This window comes from Manihot esculenta, chromosome 9, assembly GCF_001659605.2.
Source record: "Manihot esculenta cultivar AM560-2 chromosome 9, M.esculenta_v8, whole genome shotgun sequence".
NCBI lineage: Eukaryota > Viridiplantae > Streptophyta > Magnoliopsida > Malpighiales > Euphorbiaceae > Manihot > Manihot esculenta.
In genome coordinates this window covers 33,049,329-33,064,424 of record NC_035169.2, presented here as the reverse complement: position 1 = coordinate 33,064,424, position 15,096 = coordinate 33,049,329, and the positions used below count along the sequence as shown (strand labels likewise).

General features: G+C 27.9%; 1 protein-coding gene across 1 annotated transcript; it reads right to left on the bottom strand.

Annotated features, from left to right (window-relative positions):
* Positions 1–3,953: 3,953 nt before the first annotated feature.
* Positions 3,954–5,649, bottom strand: LOC110623562 (transcription factor MYB92). Its single transcript, XM_021768549.2, has 4 exons — positions 5,594–5,649; positions 5,233–5,503; positions 4,340–5,143; positions 3,954–4,251 (listed from the first exon to the last, which is right to left on the bottom strand). The coding sequence occupies exons 2-4, from the start codon at positions 5,499–5,501 to the stop codon at positions 4,218–4,220; spliced, it is 1,107 nt and encodes a 368-aa protein (XP_021624241.1). The 5' UTR covers positions 5,502–5,503; positions 5,594–5,649; the 3' UTR covers positions 3,954–4,217.
* Between the last annotated feature and the right edge of the window lie 9,447 nt (positions 5,650–15,096).

Genomic DNA, 15,096 nt, shown 5'->3' with positions numbered 1-15,096 from the left:
ATTCACAACAAATGAACAAATTATTAGATACTCTTAGAATATTACCTCATGATGCTAAAATGGTATATTAAGGATTAGCTAATGAATTTATCGATGGATTTTAATACTAACGATAAAAAATATTTACCATTTCAAGCGCATATTAGCGCTTTTTGGTTGGAGAAACCGTCGCAAATATTAGCAATATTAAGAGCCATTTGATATTTCATTTTATAAAAATTTAATTCAACTCAATTGAATTTTTAAATTAATTTAATTTAATTTTAATTTTTAAATTCGTTTAGCAAACGAGTTAAATTTAAACTCTATAGTATTTGATTTATTAAAACTTGTAAATTTAATTTTTTTCTAATATATGAGTAAACTTGCAAACGAATTTATGAACAGTATCGTTAAAAAGACTAAAATTAGTATTATAAGATAAATACACTTAAATTATATATAAATATTTATGAGATAAATTAAAATTTTATAAAGTTTAATTCTATATAATTTAATTATACTCTTAAAATTTATAAATATTAAAATTATTAAAATTTAAAAGTCGATTTTTTATAATTTTATGAGCTAATATATATATATATATATTTAATTAAAATTATTTAATTTTAAATTAAAACTCGAAATTAAATTATTCGTAAATCATTCAAAATTAAATTTAATAAAAATTTAATTCATTTAAACTCAATTATTAAATAAAATAAATTTAAATTTATTAATATTTAATTCAAATATAATATAAATAAAATTTAAATTTAACTCACATTTAAAAAAATTTTAATAAATTAAATTTAAACGCTTTAAAATTTAGTTAAACTCAATTCATTTGCTATCTAAAGCGTCATCTCTCCTCAATTTTCTTCTGCCACCGCCGCTCTTTACCATTGCTAAAGTTAGAAGTAGTCGTTAATCTTACGACAAGGGCTTCAAACAAGGATTTATATAAGTGGGAAATCCGTCGGTAAATGCCGAATAGCCAGCGACGGATATTGCTGAGAAGACAATATTGTCCTCTGGATGTTGCAGTACGGCAAAACCCGACTGCCAAAAAATACATTACTGTTTTTGAATGTTAACAAATTCTTTATTCATTAGTTAAAGTTAGAAAAAAAATAAAAAAAAATTAAATTATATAATTTTTATTATAAAATTTATTAAAAATCATCATTAAAATTAGATTAAATTTAATTTATTTAAAAATTAATTTAAAATAAAAAAATATTTAAAATCGACATATTACTCTTATTTTATATTGACATAAAATTGAAAAATTACATATTAATTTTTTAATTAAAACAATTATGTTCCTTAAGTATCTTTTTGTTGATAAAATATTTTTTTTCATTGAAATAAAATTTAAGATTGTATTGGTTATTTAAACTCCCATTAACGAAAAACTGTCCAATTAATTAAATAAATGAACAATTTTGTTAATGAAATAAAATTTAAAAAAATGTAATTGTTTTAGATTTAAAAAAAAAAGTATTTGATCATTAAGCTATAATTATTATATTCTATTAAATTATAAAAAAGAAAAAATAAAGTAAAATAAGATTTCTCGTGTATCACATTAAAACTCATGAGTAAATTTGCCTCGAAGGTCAAACTCTAATTAAGATCACGTTTTAAACTCTTACTTATTTGATTATTAAATTATTAACTTGATGATAATTTCTTTTTTTAATAATTTTTTTAACATTATAATAAAATTGATTGAATATTTATTTTAATTTAATATAAATAAATATTATTAAATTAATATATTATACATATCATTTCACTTCTCTCGACACAAAACTATGTATCAATATTTTTTATATAAAATCATTCGATATTTATATTGATTAATTCAATTGATATTATTAGATTACGATTAAAATTGAGGTGTCTGATAGATAAAAATATTAAAATATAGATCTGCAAATATACATTTAACTAAATAATATATTGTTTAAAGAAAGAAATTATGACTAAATATTGAAGAAACAAATCTAACATAAAGTGAAAATTTGCATTTTGGGCAAGTTTTTTTCATAACTAACAGTTGAGAAGGGAAGTTTGTTTTACATATAAATGAAACAATGAAGGAAAAATAAAATGTCCTTTAATAATTATTTAAGATTAATATTAATATACATGTAAACTAAAATACTTAGGTTAGAATAAATGGAAATTTGGCAAGGTAGGTAGGTTAGTTGTTTTTAAAGGTCAATACAACACCTACTATCTCTATCTCTCTCATCATTAATCCCATTTGAAGAAGCAATCTTATAATTTGGGATCCATTCTCTCACCGTTACTATGAATTTAGTCTTTAATAACATTTTTTATACGTAAAAAATTATAAATATCAAAAATAATTTCGAATAGTATTCGGTTCAAATTAAAAAAATCGATCGAATCGAATTAATTTAAAAATTCAGTTCAGTTTTTTATTCATTTCGATTTAATTTCGGTTTAGTTCTTAATTTCAAAAAATTTAATTATTTCAGTTCGATTCAATTTTGATCAGAAAAAATTGAAAAAATCGAATCGAACTGATTAGTAATAATAGTATATTATTTTCAATAATATAAAGAGATTATATCATATTAATATTAATATTAAAATATTCTAATTAAATTTTAAAAAGTGTAAAAAATAAAAAATTTATTAAAAATTTAAACCGATCAAATTAAATCGAACTAAACTAAATCAGACTAATTCAATTTGATTTAATTTCACATTAAAATTAGTTTAATTCAATTTTTATAAATATCAAAATTTTAATTTTCAGTTTATTCGATTTGATTTTAAATCAAATCGATAGAATGCTCACACTTAATTAATGGCCTATACAACGATATGAAACCTTTTTTTTTTTGCTCGTTAAAATGATATATCATTGAATAAATAAATCACGAGTTTAAAACTCGAATTATCATCCGCTTTTTATTTTTATTTTTTAGTATATACTTTCATATATATATATATATATATATAAAATGAAAATTTTAATGTGATTTATGAAATACTATAATTTATTTATGATAAAATAAATATTTTTTTTATTAATTTATGTGTTATTATTTGATGGAGTATTGTACATTGAATGTAAAAAGGAAAAAGTCTAAAGGGGGACCAATTTTTAGCTTGAAAATAATTAATAAGCTTACTTATAAAAGTAATTTAATATATATTAGCTAATAATTTGCATCATTTGCTTTTATCTAAAGGAAATCATCTTTACCTAATCAGTAACAAATAGTCTTGACTTTTTATGTAATAAGCAACATACAATTAGTTAACTATCTCTTAGTTAATCAATGGAAAATAAATTAAAAAAAAGTTTGAGTTTGAATTTTTTAATTATATTTATATTAAAATATTCATCTTTATAATAAAAAAAAGAAAATATTAACTTTATTATGTAACTCAGTTATTAAATTAATGAACATTTATTTTTTGAAACATTATTAATTATTAGTGAATAACTAAGGGTCAATTTCTGAAGTTCAAATATGAGAGAGACATAATCCAAACATATTAGAAAAAAGCCACGGTTTCTTCGCATTATGTCTGTCTTACCTTAAAGAAATGAAAACAATTTTTATTTTTTCATAATAAAATGGATCTTTTTCCTTCTTCAATTTCGTGTCCCATACTCTCTAATAACTGATCTTTTTTATATTCATATTCTATATCTCTCACAGTACTTATGTGGAACTCCACTTATTATTATTAATTATTTTTTTACTTTCTCATAATTAATTATTTTATTAATTCTCTATTAAAATTAAAATTTTAATTAATTAAATTCTTTTATCTTAAAATTTTTATTTGCACATTTTAACCATCGATGCAGCCGACCATGTACATTTTTTTTTAATGCAGAAGCTGGAAAATTAATAATTCAATTTAAAAATAAAAAATAAAAAAAGGATTGATGAGGAGAAGAAATTATTAATCAAAGATTATACAATAAATATCGTGTAATTAAGAAAATAATTCGAAAGTTTACATGAATAATAATATTGTTTTTGTGTTGTTCTTTACACACATTTACATGTGATCATGTGTGTACATTAATTATATATAAAAAAAAAAGATGTTTAATCCACACTGAAGGAAAAAGAAAAGGAAAAGAAAAGAAAAGAAAAGAAAAGAAAATCTCATAAGATCAGAACAACGGATTGTACACGTCTCTAACTCCTATAACTGCATTTAATCTTCTACTCTTATGACAATGGCCATGGCTGAGAAGATGCTTGGCTGCAAATTGCATATATTAATTCATGAGTCAAATTATAAAAATCTAATATAATTATTAATAAAATCGACAAAATATTATTATACTTACTCAATTATCTCTCTCCAGTAAGTATCACTTGCTTCATCATCCATAAGATCACCCCAAGCTTCAAACGTGGTTGAAGTTGAAGAAGGGTTAGAAGTATCGTTTGGGTTGATCCTGTTGCAGCTTTCTGTTTGATTCATTGTTGGGCAGTGATGATGATCATCAGGTGAGGCGGAAACCAGAGGTGGCAGTGGTGAGTTTGAGGCGGAGACACCATAAGAATCACAACCCAGTTGGCCATTACCGTTGCAGCCAACTTTAGAGTCCTTCATGGGATGATACTCATCACATACTGGCGGTTGCTGGGTTTCTACATTTGGGAAACTGGGTAGGAAACGACTGAGATCCTGCGGAGAAAGAGAATTATAACCTGCAGGAGCCTGGCCGGCGCCGCTGCTGAGCAGTCCTTCAAGCTGAGAGATCATTGTAAGGTACTCGTAAACAGAATTTGGTCCGAGAATATTAGTTGCTGCAGCTTCCATATTTGGAAATGGGCTGCTGCTGCTACTTAGAAATTGCAGGATCATATTGTTCAGGAGCTGGAGTTTGGCTAGCTGTGTAGTATCTGTATTATTATTCTGCAGTGGCCTGAGACCATTGTCCCAATAAACATTATTCATCAGATTGCTTAAATTAGCAGCAGCAAGCAATTGTTGCAGGTTTGAAAGGAGATTGAGGTCGGTTCTTGGCCTGTGAGTTACTGGGTCGATTCCCATTTGCAGAAGCTTTTTCTTCAGGTGAGTGTTCCAAAAGTTCTTGATTTCGTTGTCGGTTCTCCCTGGCAGATTCTGTGCTATTGCCGACCACCTGCGAGAGACAGACAAGATCTGTACAAATAAGATCATATCTATATATGTATATATATAGATAGATTGAGAGAAATTGATTGAAATTACTTGTTTCCGAGGACTGCATGGAGGTTGATGATAATTTGCTCTTCTTCTTCAGAGAATTTTCCTCTCTTTATATCAGGCCTGAGATAATTAGTCCATCGAAGCCTGCAACTTTTTCCACATCTATTCAAACCAGCAAGCTTTGGAAGAGCTCTCCAACTTCCATGACCATGTTCCTGAATGTAATCAATCAGCTTTTTATCTTCTTCTGGCGTCCATGGTCCTTTCTTCAGACCATTCTCGTCCTCAAATGGTGAAGATTTCCCCATCATCCCTGGACATGCAAAATTTTAAATTTTATAACTTAAATTCATGAAACTGATCTTCTGCGAATTAAAGAAACACAAACGAACTGAATCAAAACCTTAAGCTGGATCGACTGAGCTGAAGGAAGAGAAGCGCAATGGATTACTGATTCTGAAAGGAAACAGACAGAAGCAGTGGTTATATATATATAGTGATGGCGTGTAGTATATCTCTGGAAATAGGAAAATTATATAATATATAAGCTTATTAAGTGTAAAATATAATTTTTTTTCCTCTTCTTGATGGATGTTTTCTATGCTATAATTGGAAGTTTTTCCAATTATATCCTACTGAAAACCTTATTTTAAAAAAAATATATATTTTTTGAATATTTAATTAATTATTACCTGAAGAATTATACATTGAGTGCTATAATAGTTAATAATATTTTGATTTAATTAAAGATTTAATTAATAATAGTAATAATGAATCTCTCTTGATTAAAAAAGAAGAAAAAAAAAAAGAAACTTTTTCCATGCATAATAGAGGGGTAGTTTGGGCATGGTAAAAAAATTAAACCTAAAATATAACAACCTACGTAGACTAGTGCGTAGAATAAGGAAACATACATAGGAGAGTTTGCCACCTTCTTCTGTACAGTTTCCAAAGGAATGGACACATCAGCAATTAAGTTACACCAATATTAAGGTTAGGTTTACACGTGGCAGACATCAAGAGGATAAAAAAACTAAAATTTCTTGATTCGCAAAAAGAAGAAACCTAGGTTAAATTACTTATGGTTCCAGAAGTTTATGCTAAAAACACCACACGCAAAACTATTGAGTCCTTGAATGGGTCCTACTCAACCCTTGACTATTTTTAACGGCTGATTATGACACTTAATTTCTTACTAATTACTATATTAACTCATTCTTAGTTTTAATCTTTAATTTCGTTACAATATTTACAATATAATATATCAAGTGGCCAATATATACTAATTAATTACATAGTTTCTCCAAATTATGCTTTTGAATTCCGTTACTAACTGATGGCTTTATATATAATTTATTTAAATTCAGTAGAAAGCTTTCAACAATAATAATTATGAGTATTTATTATTTTATTATTTATTTTTATATTATAATAATACTTTTAAAAAAAATTAATAAAAATATTATTTTATAAAAAATAAAATAAAAAAATTATTAAACAAAAAATAATTTAATGTACATTTGAGATAAGTAGCCAGCCACTGACGGATCCACCTTGGAGTCAAGAGAGCTACAGCTCTCTCTGAAAATTTTTAAATTATCTATCAATATTTAGATTATTTAAAAAAAAATATTAAGTCTCTAAATTTAAAAAAGAAAAATTATTACTTCATCTCTATTTAAAATTTACACAATTAAAATATTTTTTATTTTATAAAATTAAAATTTTTAATTATTTTATTAAAAGATCTATCAATCTATTTTAAATATTTATATTATTCAATTCTATAATTTTAACTATATATATTATTGAGTATATATAAATTTAAATATTTATATTATTTAGTTTTTATAATTAAAAGTAAAATAAATTGATTAATAATTTTTTTAATAAAATACTAAATAATTTAATTTTATAAAATAAATAGATATTTTACTCAAATGATTTTGATATAGAAATAAATTAGTGAATTTTTTTAAAATTTAGGAATTTAATAGTAATTCTCTTATTAAAAAAATTACAACTTCAAATATCATTTTTACCGTGATCATCTTATTTCTATATATTTTTTTAATTTTTAAGATTTTAACTTTAAATATCTTATTTATTTTTTTAAAAAGTATTTATAAGATAAGTTATTTAATTTTATTTTATATAATTATTTTTCAATAAGAAGTTATAGTTATGTTTATTTTATATTACACTATTTAAATAAGTAGAAATAAATTTTAAATTTTTAAAATTTTAAAAAATATAAGTTCAATAAATTATGTGCTAAATTTTTTATTTTCTTAAAAAATCTTAAATGTAGATAAAATTAAATAATATTAATATGATTAATAAATTAAACTATTTAAATTTAAAAAAAAAACAAAATGAACAAATTGATTTAATTTATAATATTTTTCGATTATTTTAAATTTAAAATAAGAATTTTATCTTTAAATTGAAATCAGTAAGATTGAAAATGTTATTAAAAAAATAAAATTAAGTTCCTGACTTTAATTTCTAAATCCATCATTCTAACCAGCAGAAGATAAATTAGTTAATATATAATTTATAGTTGAAATAATATATAAAATAAATTATGATTAACTAATTAAATCATTTAAATTATATTGTTAGAAATATAATTAATTAGATTAGATAAATATTTTACAATATTTTTAATAATCATTTAATAGTTATGAAAAAAAGAGTTATATTTAAATTATATAAATAATTTAATTTATAAAAATAATTAAATACTTTAAATATAAAAATAATTATATATATACACACAACAATTAAATTTTTATTAAATTTTAAATAACTCTTAAATTTATACTTTTACTTATTTATAATTTTTTATTATGTATTATTTAATAATTTATAAAATTAAGATTTAAATTCATTTAATAAAATTTTATAATTTTAGTAATATAAATTATAAAATTATATTAAAAAAAATATATATATATAATATCGATTATTTAATATAATTTCGATTCATTCTTAATAAAAAATCAAAATTAAAATCAAATTTATCTACTATATTAATTTTTTTCCATTTTCATACAGCGTGAAACTTCCCAGAACCATGCACGGTACTAATCTGCCACCATCATCTGTACGTATTTTTTCATAATATATATATATAAATAATCATAGATTTGTAGTAAATAATGCAAACAATATTGGTCAATGCAGGTTTACTAAACCGAACAAAGATTTAAAGGAGGCAAAAAGGCAGGATTTTATTTTTTTTATTTAGCTCAAATTTATCAATTTTATTTTGGATGGAAAATTCATAATTAATTATATTGAATTGCAACCATCATTTTTATTAATATTAATATTAATATTAATATTGCCTGCATGCATCATCTATGATCTAATATCTTCACGTTGAATTAACCATGTGCATTCTCTCTGCTTGAAAAGATATGGGTATCTATCCAAACACCTAATTTTCATTAAAATAATATTAAAGAACAAAGTCAGACATATGAACAAATCCACAATATATACAACTTTCAACTTCTACACCACCAAAATTTTAAAAATATCTTTTTTAATATGCGTAAAAAAATAAAAATTATTAAAAAAAACCCAATCAAGCATTTATTATGAGATTTAATTTACTTTGACAAATTGAAATGCACATTAATTACTGGTAAATGTTATCAAGCTTTTCCCTTTAATTTTTCTTGTGTATATATACAAGGGCAAAATGCTTCAAAAGAAAGAAATAAATCCATTAATGAAGTGAAAATGGCTTAATTATTTTTTATAACCGCTGGATTTTTTCATTTCGGTCTGGAGTCAGACGTATGATAGTAGCCCATTATTTAGGAGCCTTCAAGTCTCCCGCGTGAACCAGGTCCAGCCCGTTCTGCCTTCAGATGGGACTCCACCTAAATTTCTCAATCAGACCAGTCCGGCCTATACGGCTCATCAAACAGATTCTTTTTGGACTCAGTTCTAATCTTATTTTCCGATTCAGCTCGAAACTAAGAAGGAAACCGACCCATCTGTCTTGTGGGGCCTTTAGCATGCGCGTTCAGGGAGAATCAGATACTGTTATGTATGGGGCAGGGATCTGATATTCTCGTACGTCCATATCAACATGGCAGAGACAGGTGGCCCATGGATGACAGTCTGTTATACGTCACTAGCGGACAAATGAAAAGAGATAAAAGGAGAAACTATCTCCTCAGAAAAGAAAAGGACTTTTTTTTTATAAATTTACAGAACTCTTGTAAATCCTATTTTACTAGATTTCAGATCACCAATTTTCATCCAAAATTAATTAATTTCACAAATTTATATATTCCACTATAATTCCATGTTTTAAGCAAGTGGTTAGAAAGCTAGGCAAAAAATTGTCGATCTATCATCATCAATACAAGGAAAATAGGTAAAATAATTGCCTATTGGTAAGCAGCCAAAATATATATATATATAAAAATAAATAAAAGATTTTGACAGTCAAGACGGAGACCAAAAAAATATATTTATTTATTTATTTTTAGCAGAAAGAGAGAAGGACAACGTCGACCAGAATCTGTCGTAGGTCATCTTCGTATCATTGGTTTCAACTTACGTGTGGAGATTTTCAATTACTTGTTTAATTAAATTTCTACAAAGCCCTTTATTTTCTTCATATTTATCAAATCTATTTTTGCTGTAAAATATAAATAATGAAGAAAGCAGAAATGTCCAAATGACATCACAAGCTTCGCTAGTCAATATGGAGGTTAAAAGGGTAGAAGAGCTTTGCCGGGGTTTTCCTCCAAATCTTACCTCATTGTCTATATTCACAAGTCACTTGATTTAATTAATTAATTTTTTTTTATTATTTATATATATAAAAATAAAAGAAGAAAAAGAAAGTGAATAGAAGATGTGTATAAGCATAGACTTACAAGTTTTGTTTGAAAAATTAGTGCAATTTCAAAGCTTCCTTGTTCAACTTGGTTTCCTTGAATAGAAAAGCTGTGTCTTTAATTCAAGCATCATTAATTTCTATTCTTCTACTTCTAAGTATTTGTCTCATGATAATGAATTAGGGTTTGCTAAATGTTTTAATTTTTGTTAATTTATTTTCTTTTTATGTGTTTACAGAAAATAGAAGAAAATTAAATTATTTAATATTATGGTTAATATAATATAAGATTGAAAATACATGATATAGTCAATAAAAAATAATTAATATTATGATTGGGTAAACCAATTATGACTATTCATATTTCAAACTTTAATTGGACCTTTCTGAAAGAAATCAACATTTCATGGGTCAAAAACACATATATGTATATTCTTTTTATTTGACTGTTGAAGCAATTTATATTTTCATTTTTGCCTCAACTTTTCTTTGAAATTACATTTTTATCAACAGAAAATATTTTCATTGTAGTAATATTATATATAATAAGAAAATAAGTTTAATTAAATTTCTATATTTTTTTAAAGGTTAAATAAATTTAATTTTTTTATCTATTAAATTCTTATATTTTTACTTAAAAATTAAATAAATACCCATATAATGTAATATTATGATAAAATATTATTATATATAAAACTTAATGATTATATGCCATGAATCATAATTAGATTGGATTATCTGTGAGTTCCAGGATTTTCTATTATAGTGCAGGTGAGCAGTAGTCGGTTTAAATTGAAAAAACTGATCGAATCAGATTGATTTAAAAGTTTGATTCGATTTTTTATACATTTCGATTCGGTTCGGTTTTTAATTTCAAAAATTTTGGTTATTTCGATTCGGTTCAGTTTTGATCAGAAAAAAATCGAAAAAACCGAATCGAACCAATTAGTGATAATAATATATTTTTTCAATGATATAGAGAAATTAAATCATATTAAAATTAAAATATTTTAATTAAATTTTAAAATATTAAAAATATAGCGTAAAAAATAAAAAAAAATTATTAAAGTCGAAACTGACTAAACTGAACCGAACCGAATCGAATCAGACTGGTTCGGTTCGGTTTATGACCAAAATCAATTCGATTTGATTTTCATAAACACTAAAATTTGAATTTTTGATGTTCGGTTCGATTTTGAACCGAACCGACCGAATGCTCACAATTAGTTGTACATCAGCTTTAGCCTTTTTCTATTGGGCTGGGTGAGGATTAGCCCAAAACTACTTGGTAATAAGCCCTAGGCCTATATTGCTTTCTGACTTGGCTTTCGTTCAATAGCATATTTCTTTAAGGCTTAAATATCTAAAAAATTCAAAGCTTTACATGTTTTGTTTATTTTATTTTATTTTTTAATTTAGTTTAATTAAAAAATATTGTGTTTAAAATAGTCTGCGTCTAAATTTAGGGCATGAGAGTTACTTATATTAACAAATGTTAACCTAATCTCTTTGTAAAATTAGGAAATTAAAATCGTAAAATATTTCGCTTTTCATCGTAATACATGGAAAGAAAGCAAGAGAGTGTGTTTGTGTATATAGTCAAATAGTTCATAATTACTTGTATTAATTATTCTTGTAAATTGTTTAGTTCTTTTGGGTATGGATGAAAGTGAAACAGAAAGTTCAGAAAGCTCACTATAGGAGATAAGAATATCACACTAAAAAAAATATATTTTTTTTTAATTTTACAAGGGTTCTGTAAATAGTGTTTTATAAAAGTTATGTAAACTTAACAAAAAATTTAGCCCTAGAGGAGAGTATCTCCTCTCTTTTATCCTCTTTCTTCCCCTTCACGCGAGATGGCCTATCCGCTATAGGACCACCTATCCTCTGGTGTAGGTCCTTACGTAGGGGTGACCCCATGCCCCTCCCTGTGTCAGGCAAGCATTTAATTCCCTTCGGCGCGTGCGTGGACAGGGCTGCGAAATGACTGAACCCGAAATTTTTTCTTTTTATGACTGGGTTTGAGGGAAAAGGACCAAAACTTAGGAAATGGCGGGCTTTTAAGACTGATAAATGGACTGGGCCGGTCTGAGTGAGTGATTTAAATAGGTGTCCGATCAAGAGGATGGACGGGTTGGGTCTGACTTATTCGGAAGTTTAGGAGCCTTATGATTGTGGGCTGCTACCATAGGCTCAGTCTTGTAAGGGATGGAGAAATCCAGCGATCATCAGGTATGGTTGAAAGTGAAACAGAAAATTCAGAAAGCTCGCATTAGGAGATAAGAATATTACACTAAGAAAAATATTTCTTTTTTTTTTATGGGTTTTTAATATTTTTTTCCCTCCTACCTTCAGTGGTCAACAATGAAAAAATAGTAGAAGAAGATGTAAAACATGTGTGTTTTGGATTTTCACATAATACTGTCATGGTCTAATTATGGTTAAATTAAACAAGATTTAAGAGAAACTTATTATTTAATTTTTGAATATTATTATTATTAATAATTTAGTTTGTGCATTTATAAAAATTTATTAAATTTTTTTAACAAAATAGTTCTTTTATTTTATTTTTTATTAAAAATAGATAAAAAATGAGATAAAATTTTTAAAATTCAATATTACCTTCAAATAAAACTCTTTATTTAGTTATTGGACATTGCTATTATTAACAAGTCAGTTTTTATATTTTTAAAAATTTATTAAAACGTTATTATTTTTTATAATATCTATTAAAACGTGATTATCATTTCTTTCAGTCAACAAAATAATTCATCTTCCTTAAAAAAAGAAGAAAAAAAGAAAAAAATGATGATAATGATGGAGAAGAAAAAGATGATACGATAAAGAAGAAAAAGAAGAAAAAGAATTTCTTCATTTTTTTTAGAGAATAAAAATAAAAATAAAAAGAAAAATTGAAGAAGAATAAAAAATAAGAAGAGAAAGAATCGATAAAGAAAGAAGAGGAGGAAGAAAAAAAAGGGATAATTCGATATTTTATTATTGTAATACCCGGCTAGACTCCGGTATCGGAATTCCTACCGTCCGGTGGAATCTCGGATGTCGGGAGCCTCTAGTGGGGTAGAATCATGTTTTTATAAAATGTTTTAAGGTATTTCATGGTTTTAAGTAAAATGGAAATGAGTTTTTGCATAAAAATAACCTTGAAGGAAAACTCAGGTTCAGCCGCCGAATCTCAAGTTCGGCCGCCGAACATACATGCCTTCGGAAGCGCCTTTAGGCCCCCGAAAGCATAAGTGAGGAAAGTCCAGGTTCGGCCGCCGAACCTCAAGTTCGGCCGCCGAACATGGCATGCATGCGGAGGCACGTTCGGCCCCCGAACGTGGCCTGGCCAGCCACTATAAAAGGGTCCCTTAGCCGAAAACGGGCGAGTTTTTTTCCCATTTCCGGCCAAGGTGAGTTCTCCGCCACCCCTCACCGATCTTGAGTCTTTTCCTTCAGATCTTTCAAGTTTTTCACTAGTTTTCATCTTGTTTTGAAGATTTCCGAGTTTTGAGCAAGTTTTGGAGCTTTGAGGTTCAAAAACTCAAATCTCTTCCAACTCCAAGTTAGATCGCCTCCACCCTCGATCTTCAAAAGGTAAGAGTCGATCTCTAGCTTACATTATGTTTTAAGCAAGTTTTATGCAAGTTCATGGGGTAGAAAATGCATGTGTAGCTTATGTTGAGCTTATGGGTTTTTGATGTGATTTTGAACAATGTGAGTTGCTTGTGTGTTGTAGTTGGATGTATGAAAGAAAAGTTTTAAATTTTTATGTATGTTGTGATCATGTATGGGATTAAACAGGTTTTCAGGTTGCAAGTCAGGCTTGCTACGGGTCTTGGCGGCCTTAAGCCGACCCGGATCCTAGCGCCGGTAGCGGTCCGATTTTTCGGTCGTTACAGAATGGTATCAGAGCCCTAGGTTCATAGGATCGGACCTAGAGTGTCGGGCTCATAGATGTTCTAGAAGGTCAAGCACAATAGGAAGATCATGTCCACTAGGATAGGATGTGGAGTCCTGTCTTGTATGATAATGTGAAATGCCATGATTATATACATGTGCATTGATGCTATGGTATGAATGATATGTATATGTGATGAGGGTTCATGTGTGCCCACATGAACCATATGATGCTAATGATTGTATGATGTGTACTGTTTTTTTTTTCAGAAAATAGGATGAGAGGAACCCGTCGATCGGCAAGATTGACTGGAGTGCCGCCTGAGGATTAGGGCACGAGCCCCCGTCCTCCTACATTGCCTAGGGCAATGTCTTGTAGAGCAAACAGAGAAAGAGTGTCAAGGGACCCTAGAAGGTCTTTTGACGCTAGCAGAAGGGGGACAGATAGAGGAGGAAGTTCTTCAGATGTGAGGGAGGTTATGGAAGAGGATCAGAGGAGGGATGGGAACCTGGATGTGAGCATGGAGGAAGAGGGGACAGGGGAGTCTCAAGGAGGCGTTCAGGCCTCGGGGTATGGTTTTCCACCCCATTATCCACCCTTCCCACAGGGTTCAGGGTATCCGATGGGAGGCACATCGGATTACTCCAGCTTTAACCCCTACCCTACCTACATGCCTTATCCACCTTTCTATCCACCTTACACACAGTACCCAGCTTATCCACCCTCACCCTTCTATCCAAACCCGGCAAACCCCACCTCGGGGAATGCTGCACCCCCACCTCCACCACCCACAGAACCAGCAGCCCCAGTTACTCAACCTCCCAGACCTAGCTCAGCCGATGGGAGCAAAGTAAAGATGACAGATTACCTCAAGCTGGATGCTCCCAAATACAAGTCAGGGGATGACCCCTTTGAGTATCTGAGAGTAGTGAAGACAATAACTGATGAGCTAGGGGCGAGTGATAGCAGGGCCATTCAGATGGCAGGGTTCACTTTAAAGTGCAAGAAGGCACGGGAATGGTTCAAGTGTTATGTGGACCCGAGACTAGACGGCATGACATGGGAGGAATTTGCGAATGAGTTCGCTGGATGGGCTTTTCCAGACAGTTCCAGAGAACTGAAGATGATTGAGTTT